The sequence below is a fragment of the Silene latifolia genome, chromosome 2 (assembly GCF_048544455.1).
Source record: "Silene latifolia isolate original U9 population chromosome 2, ASM4854445v1, whole genome shotgun sequence".
Taxonomy (NCBI): domain Eukaryota; kingdom Viridiplantae; phylum Streptophyta; class Magnoliopsida; order Caryophyllales; family Caryophyllaceae; genus Silene; species Silene latifolia.
The window spans coordinates 189,957,948-189,971,377 of NC_133527.1; the positions used below are offsets into that span (position 1 = coordinate 189,957,948).

General features: G+C 37.4%; 1 protein-coding gene across 1 annotated transcript; it reads left to right on the forward strand.

Moving 5' to 3' along the window:
- The first annotated feature begins 7,797 nt into the window (after positions 1–7,797).
- LOC141641815 (protein FAR1-RELATED SEQUENCE 6-like) lies at positions 7,798–13,205 on the forward strand. The gene is made up of 3 exons (XM_074450462.1): positions 7,798–8,261; positions 8,360–10,056; positions 12,925–13,205. The coding sequence occupies exons 1-3, from the start codon at positions 7,798–7,800 to the stop codon at positions 13,203–13,205; spliced, it is 2,442 nt and encodes an 813-aa protein (XP_074306563.1).
- The last annotated feature ends 225 nt before the right edge of the window (positions 13,206–13,430 follow it).

Here is a 13,430-nt window from a genome sequence, read left to right on the forward strand (position 1 = left end):
CCAAACTACATCTTCCCTACTAAATTAATTTAACTATCCTAAAGTGAAATAACAAAAATGTCGGAAGAGAGGAAAGCCCATGCAAGAGACATTGTGTGCACGAGATTGTTCATGAGAGAAATAATCAAACAAGTTGGTCCTACAAATGTCCAAAATGCTTTAACGAGAGCTAGTCCAGGTTACCATGGAAATACTTTCCTTGTCGATTTATTTGAGGAGGAATTTAATATGCTTAATTGGGGTAAATTTGAACTCGACAAAATGTATTGGAAGAAAATTGACGATGGGATAGAGATGTTAGCTACCCCTAAAGTTGATTCCTCCATTGTTAGGGTGGAGGAGGTAGAGGAGGACGAAGTAGTGGAGGTGATTGATGTTATAGCAACCCCTCCTAAGCCGAAGAACTCCGGTAAAGCTATGGGGAACTCGCCATGCACAAAAACCCCCGACATCCTCCCTTCAAAGATGTCCAAGAAGAGGTTCGGGAGGACTCGTCCAAGAAGGCTCAATTCTAAGAAACTTAGATTTGATTCTTGTGTTGGTTGTAGTCATTAGGTTTAGTTTTAAAATTCTGTTTGTTGTTTTTTTTCCCCTTTGTACGTCGCTTTTAATATTAATGAAAGTAATTTTCTTTTCATATTACCTTTCTTTTAATTTAATTGTCCTTATAAATTAAAATTAAAAAAATATAAACCAAAAAGGGCGACTGTTATCATACTCGATAAAATGGAATTAAAAAAAAAAAAAAATAGTGTAACTCTTACTATTCTCCATAAAATTGAATTATTAACGTTTGTCTTCCCTATGCATCTTAATTTATTTTACAGAATTCGAAAAGGCAAGTAGATTAAAATTATTAATGACCAATTATATTATTAAAAATAATAGTAAATAATATATATCTTAATTTATTTACATGTTTTTAAATAATTGAAAGTAAATATTTTATGTAATTCGTAGACTAAAGTAACATATTAATGCCGAAACATATTTTTAAATCTTAGTTTTATTAAGTTAAAATATTAAAATATAAATTTTATTATTGAACACATAATATAAATATACAGTTACATTAATAAAGTAACATATTAATATAATAAATGAATATAAAAAACAAGTTTTAAAATATTAAAATATTAAAACAATCGTTAAATTGATATTAAAATATAAGTTTTTATTTGTTATGAAATACTCCCTCCCATCCACTCTTTTCTTCCCTATTTCCTAAAACGGATTATTCAGGTTTTCTTCCCCTTTCCTTTTTGAGAAAGTTTTTATTAATATAATACTCCTACCTCTCTCCACTCATCAAACTCCACTATATTCTTTATTAATATTTAATTCTAATTATTCCTACCTCTCTCCAATAACCAAACCCCACCATCTCCTTTATTAATATTTAATCATAATTATTCATACCTCTCTCCAATTACCAAACCCCACTCATATCTTTATCAATATTATACTCCCTACCCTTAATATCCGTGCCCACTTCAAATGGGAAGAAAAGAGTGGATGGGAGGGAGTAAAAAACAACAGTTAAATTGATATTAAAATATAAGTTTTTATTTTTGTTGTGTTTAAAAAACAACAGTTAAGAAATGAATGGTTTTACTGTTACTTAATTTATTTTGTTTATTAAGTGAAAATATTAAAATAGAAATATAATACAAATGTTCTACATTGCTTGTCGCGTTGATAATGGTTTGGTTAAAATAAAATTTTAGGGTTTATTTGGGGTTTAGGGTTTATATGGGGTTTAGGGTTTATTTGGGGTTTAGGGTTTATTTGGGGTTTAGGGTTTCTAGGTTTTTTAGGAGTTTTGGGTTTATAGGGTTTATTTGTGGTTTTAGGGCTTTTAGCCATATGTACGATCGTATGTGTAATACGTAAGGTTAAGACGTAAATTTAAGACCTAAGGTTAAGACTTAACGTTTGATCAATATGAGTTTATATATGATTAGAACGCAAGACTTGATTAAGATACCTATGTCTTATGGTTTAAGATGTTATCGATCGTGCATTGCTATTGAGTAATCATAGCAATATACGATCAATACGAGTTTAGATACCAATGTATTATGGTCCTATGTATTATGGTTGAAGATGTTATCGATCGAACGTTGCTATTGACTAATCATAGCAATATACAATCAATACGAGTTTAGATACCTATGTCTTGTGGTTTAAGATGTTATACATCGTACATTGCTATTGACTAATTATATCAATGTACGATCAATACGGGTTTAGATGCCTATGTTTAAAATGTTATAGATCGTACGTTGCTATTGACTAATCATAGCAATGTACGATCAATACGGGTGTAGATACCTATGTCTCGGGACGTAAGACTTAAGTTAAGTTGTTATCAATCGTATGTTGCTATTGACTAATCATAGCAATGTACGATCAATACGGGTGTAGATACCTATGTCTCGGGACGTAAGACCTAAGTTAAGTTGTTATCAATCGTATGTTGCTATTGACTAATCATCGCAATGTACGATCAATACGGGTGTAGATACCTATGTCTCGGGACGTAAGACCTAAGTTAAGTTGTTATCAATCGTATGTTGCTATAATTAGTTAATTATTCCGATCAACAGTGTAGGACTAATTTTAACAAGTTTCTAAGACTTAAGATGAGATCGTACGTTGCTATCGACTAATCGTTGCAACGTATGATCAATAGGATTGTACGAATATTTTGGCGGGAAAAGGACAATCTAGTGTTAAAACAACTTAAAAAGTGATGGTACTTAATAGTTAATCGTGACCGTTCAGTTGTAATTAAAATATTTGATGATATTCCACATTAAATCGTGGCCGTTGATCCTATAAGTGACCAATCACAAATAAAGCCACGGATTGGTAAATATTACAACCTTTATAAGCATTTTTTTTTGTTATCATATCAACTAAAACATAATCAAAGTCTCTCTCTAACTTCTCTCAATAGTACTTATTTTCATCTCTTTCTCTATTTGTTCAACTTCTCTCTCTCTTCTCTCAATAATACCTTTAATATTCTTAATTCTAATTTAATCCTTATATTTGTATACGTGAAGATGGAAAACGCGGCCGTTGATGTTGTTAATAGATCAATCAGAGGTAAACAAGCTTTGGTGGATGAGCTCTGTGTGACGGAGTTGGAGCATGTTTCGAGGATGAAATCCCTTATGGAACGCCGCAACCGTTGGCATGAAAGAGGTATCAAAGATTTCGACAAATCACTCGAGTCCCTCATACAATCCTTCTTACGTGACTATCAGAGGACATACGATTTCAGGAAGGACTTGGAGAGGGAGATCGGGGCCTTAGAGGCTATTTTGCCTTCTTTATCTTAGAAATTAGTTTTATTTTTTTCCTTAATATTGTAACCTTTAATTTAGTTTTAGTTTTAGTTTTTATTAATTTAGTTTTCCTTAATATTGTAATCTTTATTTTCCTTAATATTGTAATTATAATCTTAGAAAATTTTGTCTTTTAGTATTCCGATGTGTTTCTTTAATTTTCATTGCATTTATTAATGAACCACCACATTTTATTAATTTAATTTTATTTAGTTTAATTTAATTTAATTTATTCATGTTATGGTTCACCAAAGGTCACCATCCTTGTTATAAATACGAGGGGAGTTAAAAGAAGAATCACATTTCTCCCTAACCTTTTCTTACTCATTCACTTTATCTCTCTTTATTTTCTCTCTAAAAACTCAGATTTTTGAAATGGCAAATCGAAATTGCAGGCCTTAACGATCTTATGATTGGATCTATGAGTTTTTGGAAGAACAAGTTTCCTGTCTCCGTGAACAGGAGTTGAGGGCGATGAAGATGGTGGTCGGGGCGATTAAAATTCGCAACGATTGTTATGCAAATGGCATAAAGGAAATGGAGAAGGAAACGGATGGTTTCATCAAATCCGTGTTGGGTACTTATGAAAAATGTTGCAAACTTAGGGAAGAATTTGAAGATGATATTAAGATTTTACGATCCTTACTTAATAAGGATTAGGCTTAATATTGTACCCTTTTTAAGTTTATCTTAATAATAATAATCTATTTTCGTTCTTACATTTTGTCGTTTAATTCTCTACTATTTGTTTTTTTAGTATAAATTTGATTGTTAATTTTGCAACTGAAGAGACATGCATGTGGGTAATAAAAAAGGATCTTCATAGTTTTATAAAATATAATACAAACCAAAGGATCCGTCTCGTACATGAGACGCTCTGGTGATTAGGGTTTCCAATCGAGGCGTATTATTCATAGTTTAATTGAATTTATTCATGAACCACTTAATTTAATCTAATTTAATTTATTTAATTTAATTCATGAACCAAAGGTCACCATCCTTGTTATAAATACGGGTGAGTTAAAAGAAGTATCCATTTCTACCTAACCTTTCCTTACTCATTCACTTTATCTCTCTTTATCTTCTCTCTAAAACCTCAGAAATTTCAAATGGAAGGACTTCACAATATTGCTATTGAATCAGAATCTGGTTTAGAAGAACAAAGTTGCCATGCTCCATGAACAGGAGTTGAGTGATGAAGATGGTGGTCGGGGCGATTAAAATTCGCAGCGATTGTTATGCAAAAGGCATGAAGGAAATGGAGAAGGAAGCGGATGATTTCGTCAAATCCGTGTTGGGTACACATGAAAAATGTTGCAAACTTAGGAAAGAATTAGAGGATGATATTAACATTTTAAAGTCCTTGATTAATAAGGACTAGGCTTAATATTGTACTTTTTTTTTAAAGTTTATGTTAATAATAATCTATTTTCGTTTACATTTTGTCGTTTAATTCTCTTTTTTTTTTTGTATAAATTTCATTGTTAATTTTGCAACTAAAGACACTTGCATCTGGGTAAATAAAAAGGATCTTCATAGATTCATAAAATATAATACAAACCATACTAACAATAATCCTTACAAAATACGAAATATTAACTAAAATTAATTAAAATCCAAGAGATTCAAGTTGAACAATCTCCCTTTCAATTTTGCTAATTTCTATTAGCGCTGGTTCGCGATTTGCCCTTAATATGCTTATCATATTATCCATATTTGCTTGTACGTCATGCATCCCTCTTGTTATGGCCATGTCTCGTACATGAGACGCTCTGGTGATTAGGGTTTCCAACTGAACGTCAATCTCTCGCAGCCGAGTGAGAACGTTTCTGCGATCCATTGTGTATTGAAATAAGAAAGCAACAAACTGTCTATCCATCTGAAACAATTAAATTAAATTAAGAAGCAACAACCGCACAATCAGTTAAATAGATAGTTAAAAAAATCGATTTGGGTTTGGGATTTATTCAATAAAATCAATTCTGACAAAAACAAAAAACCCAAACAATAATTGAAGATAAAAGAACAAATACCTTGATTGATAATGGAGGAGTATGGATAAAAAAAGATTAGGGTTTGTGTCTTTGAAAGATAATTTTGAGATGAATGTGTTTTGCCTTTTATAATGGGAAAAGGTAGTAGTTAGGGTTTTAAAATCTTTTTTTTTTTTTTTTTTTTATTAAAAGTTGTGACTTGATTTGATTTGGAAGTCAAATCGTTTCTCGTAATTGAAGACTTTATGCATGCCATAGGATTTTCTTACACACGCAACAACAATAGTCATTTCAAGTTACAATAGTCATTTCAAGTTGTGTTATGTCAAATCAAATTTGAATTGTTCATTTTTTATTACTTTTTTTGGTTGGTATTATGTCAAATCTCCCAATTGTTCAGTTCATTATTCTTTTTGTGTTGTGTTTTGTCAAATCAATTTTAACTGTTCAACTAAACAAGTAAAAGAGATGGAATTGAATAAAGTACATAAATGGAAAATACTAGAAGTCCACATTTTATATAATAATTTAAATATTTTACAAATAAAAAAACTAACAAACCGAGATGAATACCCAAATAGGAGGAAAAAATGTGGATTTGGGTACAACATCCAAACATACATACATACATACTAAATTAATTTGAAAAAAATTTAGCAATAACTTTTTCAAGGGAGTCATTCTCTTCCATGAGAATGCTCCTATTCTCCTTTATTTTTTGGAGGTCTTGTATAGCAGATTCATAATCTGCATGCAACCTCATCTGCTCCATCTCCGACAAGACGTCATGGCTAATACCCATCTCCCGAATCTTATCAAGGTAGTCGTGGATCTTCGTCTCTAAATCGTCTAAGCGGCGGATATAGTATTTGTTCCTCTCCATGTGTATCAATGTTAGGCGAATGTTCTTATCCATTATATGAAAGAAGAAGTTTGGTGTTTAAAGATTTAGGGTTGTTGAGCTTAGGGTTTTAAGAGAAGGAGAAGAGGAAAACAGAAATGAAGAATGGTAAATTGTTGGTTGAGAAACTAGGGTTTGCATTTAGTGAAAGTGTATTTATAGATGAGATAATGAAACAACATGTGGCCTTTCAACTGCCACGGATTTTATTTTACTTAATAAATTAAAATTAATAAATTTTGTTGAAGGAGTTGGGAGAATTTTTTAAATAAATATGTTTAGGAAATGACATTTTGTCCTTCAATATTCCAATACAATGAAATTGTGTCCTTTAAAATTCTTTAATCGATTTTTTTATTTTATGTAAATAGAAATTATCGATTTTTTTATTTTACGTAAATAGGAATTATCGATTTTTTTATCTTACGTAAATTATCCCGTTACATGTATGTAAGATATATTTAATCTAAATTGTTCAAGTACGATAAATTGAATTTAAATTAACTAAAACAAACGCTAGTAACCATAACAATTCTTGAATAATATTTCATTCAATTACACATTTTACACAAGAAAGCACCATAGGTGACTTGGAATTACGCTTGATTCTAATGATATAATCCCTCTCCATCTCCCAATAGTTCCTCCATTCACCTTCTATGTCGCGATCATCAATCTCATAATAATCAAGAATAGCTTGAATGTCAAGTACGACAATTGTCGCTTCAAGTAAGTTGGATACGGCCGAGAGACAATTTAGATGTCATTTTCCTTGTAAGAGGCCTTCTTGGCCTAGGAACGACTGGGTAAGTGTCACAACCAGGTAAAAACCCAACCTAGCGCCTGCAAGATCAATAAATTTCTGACGATTGATCATCACCCTTTCCATGAACTCCTCCCCAATTAAGAAATTCGGATTTCTCTTGAGCAACTTGTCATAGCTTTCTAGGGTTGTTACAAATGAGGGATCGCAATATGGTGACGGCAAGACACCCATAATCTTAATATTTGAAAGATTTTGTAGTTGAAAAAAAAAGTACTATATGACTAAATCATAGGGATTTATAGGGAGTGTGGATAATGGTAGGATTAGGTTGGCGGGAGAATTAGGCGGGAATTTTTCATCAAACTAATTAAAAGAAAATGAGGAAGAAAACCTTCCAACTTCCACCGTAAATATTAGGTTTTATTTTTAAAATTATAAATAATTAAAAATAAAATATGAGTAAGAAATTAAAAATAATTAAAATAAAATTAGGGAGAAAACCTTCCAACTTCCACCCACCGTAAATAGTAGGTTTTATTTTTAAAATTAAAAATAATTAAAAATAAAATATGAGAAAAAAATAAAAATAATTAAAAGTAAATTGAGATTAACCTTTCAACTTCCACAGTCAAAGTAGTTCAACACAGCAAACTCTAAGTTCATCAACTCCATCACCTTCATCTTCTCAAAACAACCTTCATCATTTAAAAATGTCGAATAGTTTTGATTTAAATGCTTTGTATATCGAGGAGGAGGGAGAAAACGAAGTCATTGACGAGAATGAAACGACCATCGAATTGTTACGGCATGCAAAGCACATGTTCGGAAGGCAATGAAGACAATCAACCAGCTATTGAGCCTACGATTGGTGCGGAATTTGAATCGGGTGAACAGTTTCTTGCTCGTTATACTTACGCTTATAAGACGGGGTTTGAACTTCATGTTCGTAGTAGCCAACTTTTGGCTCCCTTCAAGGAGCAGGGGGTACGTCGAAACGGAGTTGGGGATAAAGAACCACGATTCCACATGATGAACAAGATTAGGTTTATGTGTTCAGAGGGCAATACGACGAAGAAAAGCTCGTGTGTAACACCATGTAAAATGTATGTATTTGGGAAATTAAATCACGACAGTGGGAAATTTGTAATCTGTACTTGTGATTTGGTACATAATCACGATTTGAATCCTGAGGTTAGCCGGCATGTAGTCAATTATAGGCACATAAGCGAATATTTCAAGGCCAGGTTGGTGTTGAAGCAGTAGTGGCATACCAATTACCCGGAACTTCAACACATTAGTTAGGGAGGTTGGAGGGATTCATAATCTACATTTCAATGGGCAGGACGCGAGAAACTTCATCAACAAATGAACGGCGCAAAAGTAGGTTTCGTGGTGACGCTAAAGAGGTCTTAAATTATTTTGAGGGCTTAAAAGAGCAGAATCCAGATTTTTACTACGCTGTTGAAAGGGACGCGGATAATAAGCTGTTGAACATTTTCTGGTCTGATGCACGATGTCGTGCCATGTACAAGGCTTTTGGTGACCCATCGTCGTTCGATAGTACATTCCTAAGCAACAGGTACCAGATGCCTTTCTGTCCATTCGTTGGAGTTAATCATCATGGAAGTACAATATTATATGCAGCGGCTTTAATTTCATACGAAGACACAGAGTCATTCGAGTGGGTGTTTGAGAAGTGGATAGAATGTATGGGTAGAGCTCCAACCGTCTTACTAATCGATCAATGTAAAGCAATGGAAGGGGCAATCAAGAAAGTGTTCCCGGAGACTAAACATAGATTATGCCTTTGGCATATTCTTCAAAACGCGGATAAGAATCTAAAAGACCACCCACAATTTCCTCAGATTGACAGAGATTTGCGTACGCTTGTACACGAGAGTATCACCGAGGAGGAACTGCAAGATATGTGGGACGATTTCATGGAAAAATACAACTTGCGACGTAACAAATGGTTGAGGGGTGCATGGGATATGAGACAGCGGTGGATGCCTGTTTTTTGGAAAGACACTTTCTGTGCGGGTATGTCTTCTACTCAGAGGAGTGAACAAACAAACAGATTTATTAAAACGTACATGAGCATAGAAACCGGCCTGATGCAATTCATGGAGCAGTACGAGGATGCCATAGAGAAAAAGGTGGAGGACGAGAAAGTCAATAACGCCAAAGACATTAAGAGCCCACTTAAATGGGATCCCATGATATTATTCGAGGATATCTTTAGTAAGGTCTCCACAAACAGTAAATTCGGAGAGGTGAAAACAGAGGTATATGGTTGTATAAGCACCAATGTCGAAACTCTTCCAAATAGTTTGGGTTTCATCAAGAGGTTTAGGGCCACATCAAAAGTGACAGAAGCATTTTGGAAGAAAGATCGAAGAAGTTTTGAAGTGAGTATTGACACAATCACTGGTGAGTATAAATGTGGTTGTAAGATGTTTGAATTTAGAGGGATCTTATGTCGCCATATCATGAAGTGTCTTGATGTGTTGGACGCAAAAGCTATCCCAGACAAATACATAATCGAACGTTGGCGCAAGGATTTGGTTAGAGGATACGAAAATATTCGGGTTGGGTACTACAACCCGGATGAGTCAGAACGTGTTAAAAGGTCTCTTGAGATAACGGTAAAAAATGATTACATTAAGAGGTTGGCTATGCAAAGTGAAGGGTCTTCTGCCATTTATAATAGCAGAACCGATGAACTAATCAAAGAGTTAGAGGCTCATGCTGGGATACAGTCTATAGATTCATTTGCGGCAGGTGGAGTTTCCTCAAAAATGTGGGGTCGTAGGAGACTACGACCTAGGGAGACTATCATAAACACACCTCAACAAGAAGGTGACATTAGAGACCCCCCCGACAAGCGAGGGAATGGCAGAAGACGTATTGTCAAACAGACAAAGAGAAGGAGAAAGACAAATGATGAGGATCCGACAACCACTACGCTCCCCCCAAATACGAACCCAACCCGACATGTTCCAAACGATGATGCTTCATCCTTTATGAGTGGCTTTAGTGGTACACAAAATACTCCACGTTTTACACCGTCACAAAATACTCCGACGTTCTCCCAATCGCAATTTAGGTCACAATATTCAAATTCTCAATATTCTCAATATACAAATTATAGTCATAGGTTGTAAATAGGAAGTATGATTTTTTTTTTTTGTATATCATTTGACTTCTTTAAACAAATAATGTATGATCAATCAAAAATTCAAAATCAATGACTATTTTCCTTAATTCATTTTCACAGTATTGAGTATATGTCTTCAAGTATTAGAATAGCATACGGTTAACTTGTGCAAAATTATGCCAAAAACAAAAAGAAAAACCCACAAGAGGATTCGAACACGAGACACTTAGTAAGGAAAGCATGAACTAAGTAAGGAAACCACTGCACCCACTAACTTATACTGTCATATGTCCAGTCCTATATATATATATAAGGTCTTTTTAACTTCCGGTCATGGATATTAGCAAATAAAATATTTATCAATTTAATTAAAATTTTAAAATAATGTTGTTCCGGGTATAATTCCAGAGCAAGTATCGTTACCACCCGTGGCTTGTAGAATAATGTCTTGGGTTGGACCCTCCGTGCTTCTATCGTCTCCCTCGGCCTCCCCTGCAACAATGAACGAACTGAGGGCTTGGCTTTGTGCCAAGCGTACCCACTCCGACGCCCAAGTCAGTGAACTTAGAGGTATAAGTTGTATGCTAATTGGCTAGGAATGTATTGTAGAGAGATAAGAGAGATGTTACCAGATGAATAGTGTATTTAGGTTTTGTTGTGAGATGAGATCCTTTCCTCAAAGAAGGTTGAGGAGTATTTATAGGCTTTCACCTTTTGTCACGTAGTGGCCAAGTGGCCAAGTGGCTTATCAGGTGGAAAGACCGTTCTACCCTCGGCCGATGAACCTATGGCGGCGGCAGAGGGTCTTGGATATGAGTACGCGGGTATGTGTCCCATTTGGCGGGTTGTCGGCCGAGACGTCGTCGCTAGCTGGCCGATGGGATGCATCGGCTAGACGATCTAAGTCGTTGACTTCTTTGTGGATATCTTTGACCTTGCTCGGTGTGTTGACTTTGGTCGGCGGTGCGAATATGCCCCATCAATTTGCCCCAGCGTAGTCTATGCCGTGGTATGGGCTCCGATGTATCGAGCATATATTCTGCACAAACTTCCGCAAATTTCCTGTATCGGTGTCTTCTTGTGTACCGGCGTGGCTCTTGTTAGGCCGCACCATATATCATATCCCCCCTCCACATGGATGCGTAAAGGGTATCCGATGTGGAAAAGGAACATGACGCTGGCCGAGACTAGGTGAGAGTGGGTTGACTTTGATTGCCCCACGGTGCTCCATGACTTGGTTGATCGGTGAGCCGGCGGAGAGTAGATACCAGGAATTTGCTTGAAATGAACAGTCGCAGAGATGTGAATAGGCTTGTTGAAGACGCTTGGTCATTGTTGCATTGATTGACATTCAACTGTTGCGACGATTGACATTCCGCGGTTGCATGCTTGACACGTGTGTGTTCGCCGATTGGTTGGACGCTTCATGGGTCTGTGCCTGATTGGTCCTTCTTCATGGGCTTTTCTCTATAAATAGGGAAGTTATTCCGTGATTTTGGCCTCCATTTTATTTTCGAAAATTTTTCTCTAAAATCTTCATCTCTCCAAACTTTCAAGGGTTTTCTTCTTCTTAATCTTTGAGTATCCGATCCGCGAGTGTTTTTCTTTAAGGTAAACAAGCAAACTTTTATTTTTTTTTTCTTGTTAGTAATTTGTTGTGAATCATGTCTTTCGATGCCGGGATTGGTATCTGCGCCGGGGTTCCCCGTCGCGTCTTGATGAGGAGGAGGTGTCTTTGGAGGCCATCCCGCTAAGGTTTGGGGGCCCTAAGTCTCCTTCCCCCGTAGCTGACCTGCCCCTCCTGGGGGAGTTGGAAGATGAGGATGATGATGAGGGGGCTCCCGGTGATGGCGGGAGGATTATCACTCCGGATCGTGGTGAGGGGGCTTCCGTTGGTGGTGGGAGGAGGGCTATTCCAGACCATGGTGAGGCCTGCACGACTGGCCTCGACCGTTCCTGGACAAATAAATTCGCAAGCAGCTCCGGGGAAACTCTTTTCGGAGATCACTTCTTTCTTGGTGAGGGGTATAAAATTGTTTTCCCTCAGGAGGGTCAGCGGTCTCTTTGTCCTCCCCGGTCATATCGGCGTGTACATCGTGCAATTGGAGTACGGGCTCCGGTTTCCTTTGAACGAACACCTCGTGCCCATCATCAGAGCTATGAATCTTGCCGTGGCCCAACCGCATCCGTTGGTGTGAGGACGATAATCGGCTTTGTGTGGCTCGCCTCTTTAAAGGGGAGATCCCTACGGTCGACTTATTCCGCCGACTTCATAGTCTTCGGCCGTCATTTGCCAAAAGGGTGGGGTGGTACGGCGTGCGAGATGGAGCCGGGATATGTCTCCGTAAACAAGCTTACTTCCCGCAAAGCCGGCAAGAGCGATGGGTGTATGTCAAAGTGTCTTGGGAGGACTATCCGTTGCCTCGGTCTTTTCAGGGCCCTGTTCACTTACGGTGTGAGACCCGGGCAGAGTATGAGAAATACGTCTCCCGGGGTAGCAAGGTTAAGATGGACGCTTCTTTTGTCCCTCTTTCGGAGGATGAGAAACGGGCAATGCACGGCTATTTGACGCCGAGGAGGGATGGCCGCCCCGACTCGATTATTCTTCAGACGAGCCGTTATGCCGCGTCGGCCTCATACCGCCCTCAATCGGGGTGAGTGGGGTCGGTGTGAGGCCCACCGCTCGTTATGTTCCTTTTTCGAGCTTTGTTTTTACTTCTTTTATGTAACTCTTGTTCGGTTTCTTGCAGATCGATTTGGCCGGGATCTGTCCGAGGGGGACCTGAAGAGGCTGGGGCTTGATAAGGACGGGAAGGTTCTCACCCGTCATCCTACGGCTGAAACGAAAGATCGCCGGCTATCCCCTAACGAGCTCATGGAAAAGCAGTCGAGGGCGTTGGATCGGGAGACGGCTCGAGCACGGGTTCTTGACGGCGTCGAAGAGACCGAAGAAGGCGACGTCCAAGTCGGCGGCTGTATCATTGCGACTCCTCTTCGACCCCGGCGGCCGAAAAGGCTCATGTGGAGGTGATCAACATTTCGAGGAGGAGGCAATCGCTAAGGTCCCTTCTCCGAGGAAGAGGAAAGACCCACCGCCTGCTTCCACCGTTGCCGGGAGGAGCTGTTCTCCCACATGACCCTCCAAATAAGAGGGTTCAAACTGGTACGGACTTAACATGTGGTTCGGATTTGGCCGGCTCGTTGGACATTCCTGGTGACAGGCTTTCTGACGTGCCAACACAAGGTGACATGGATG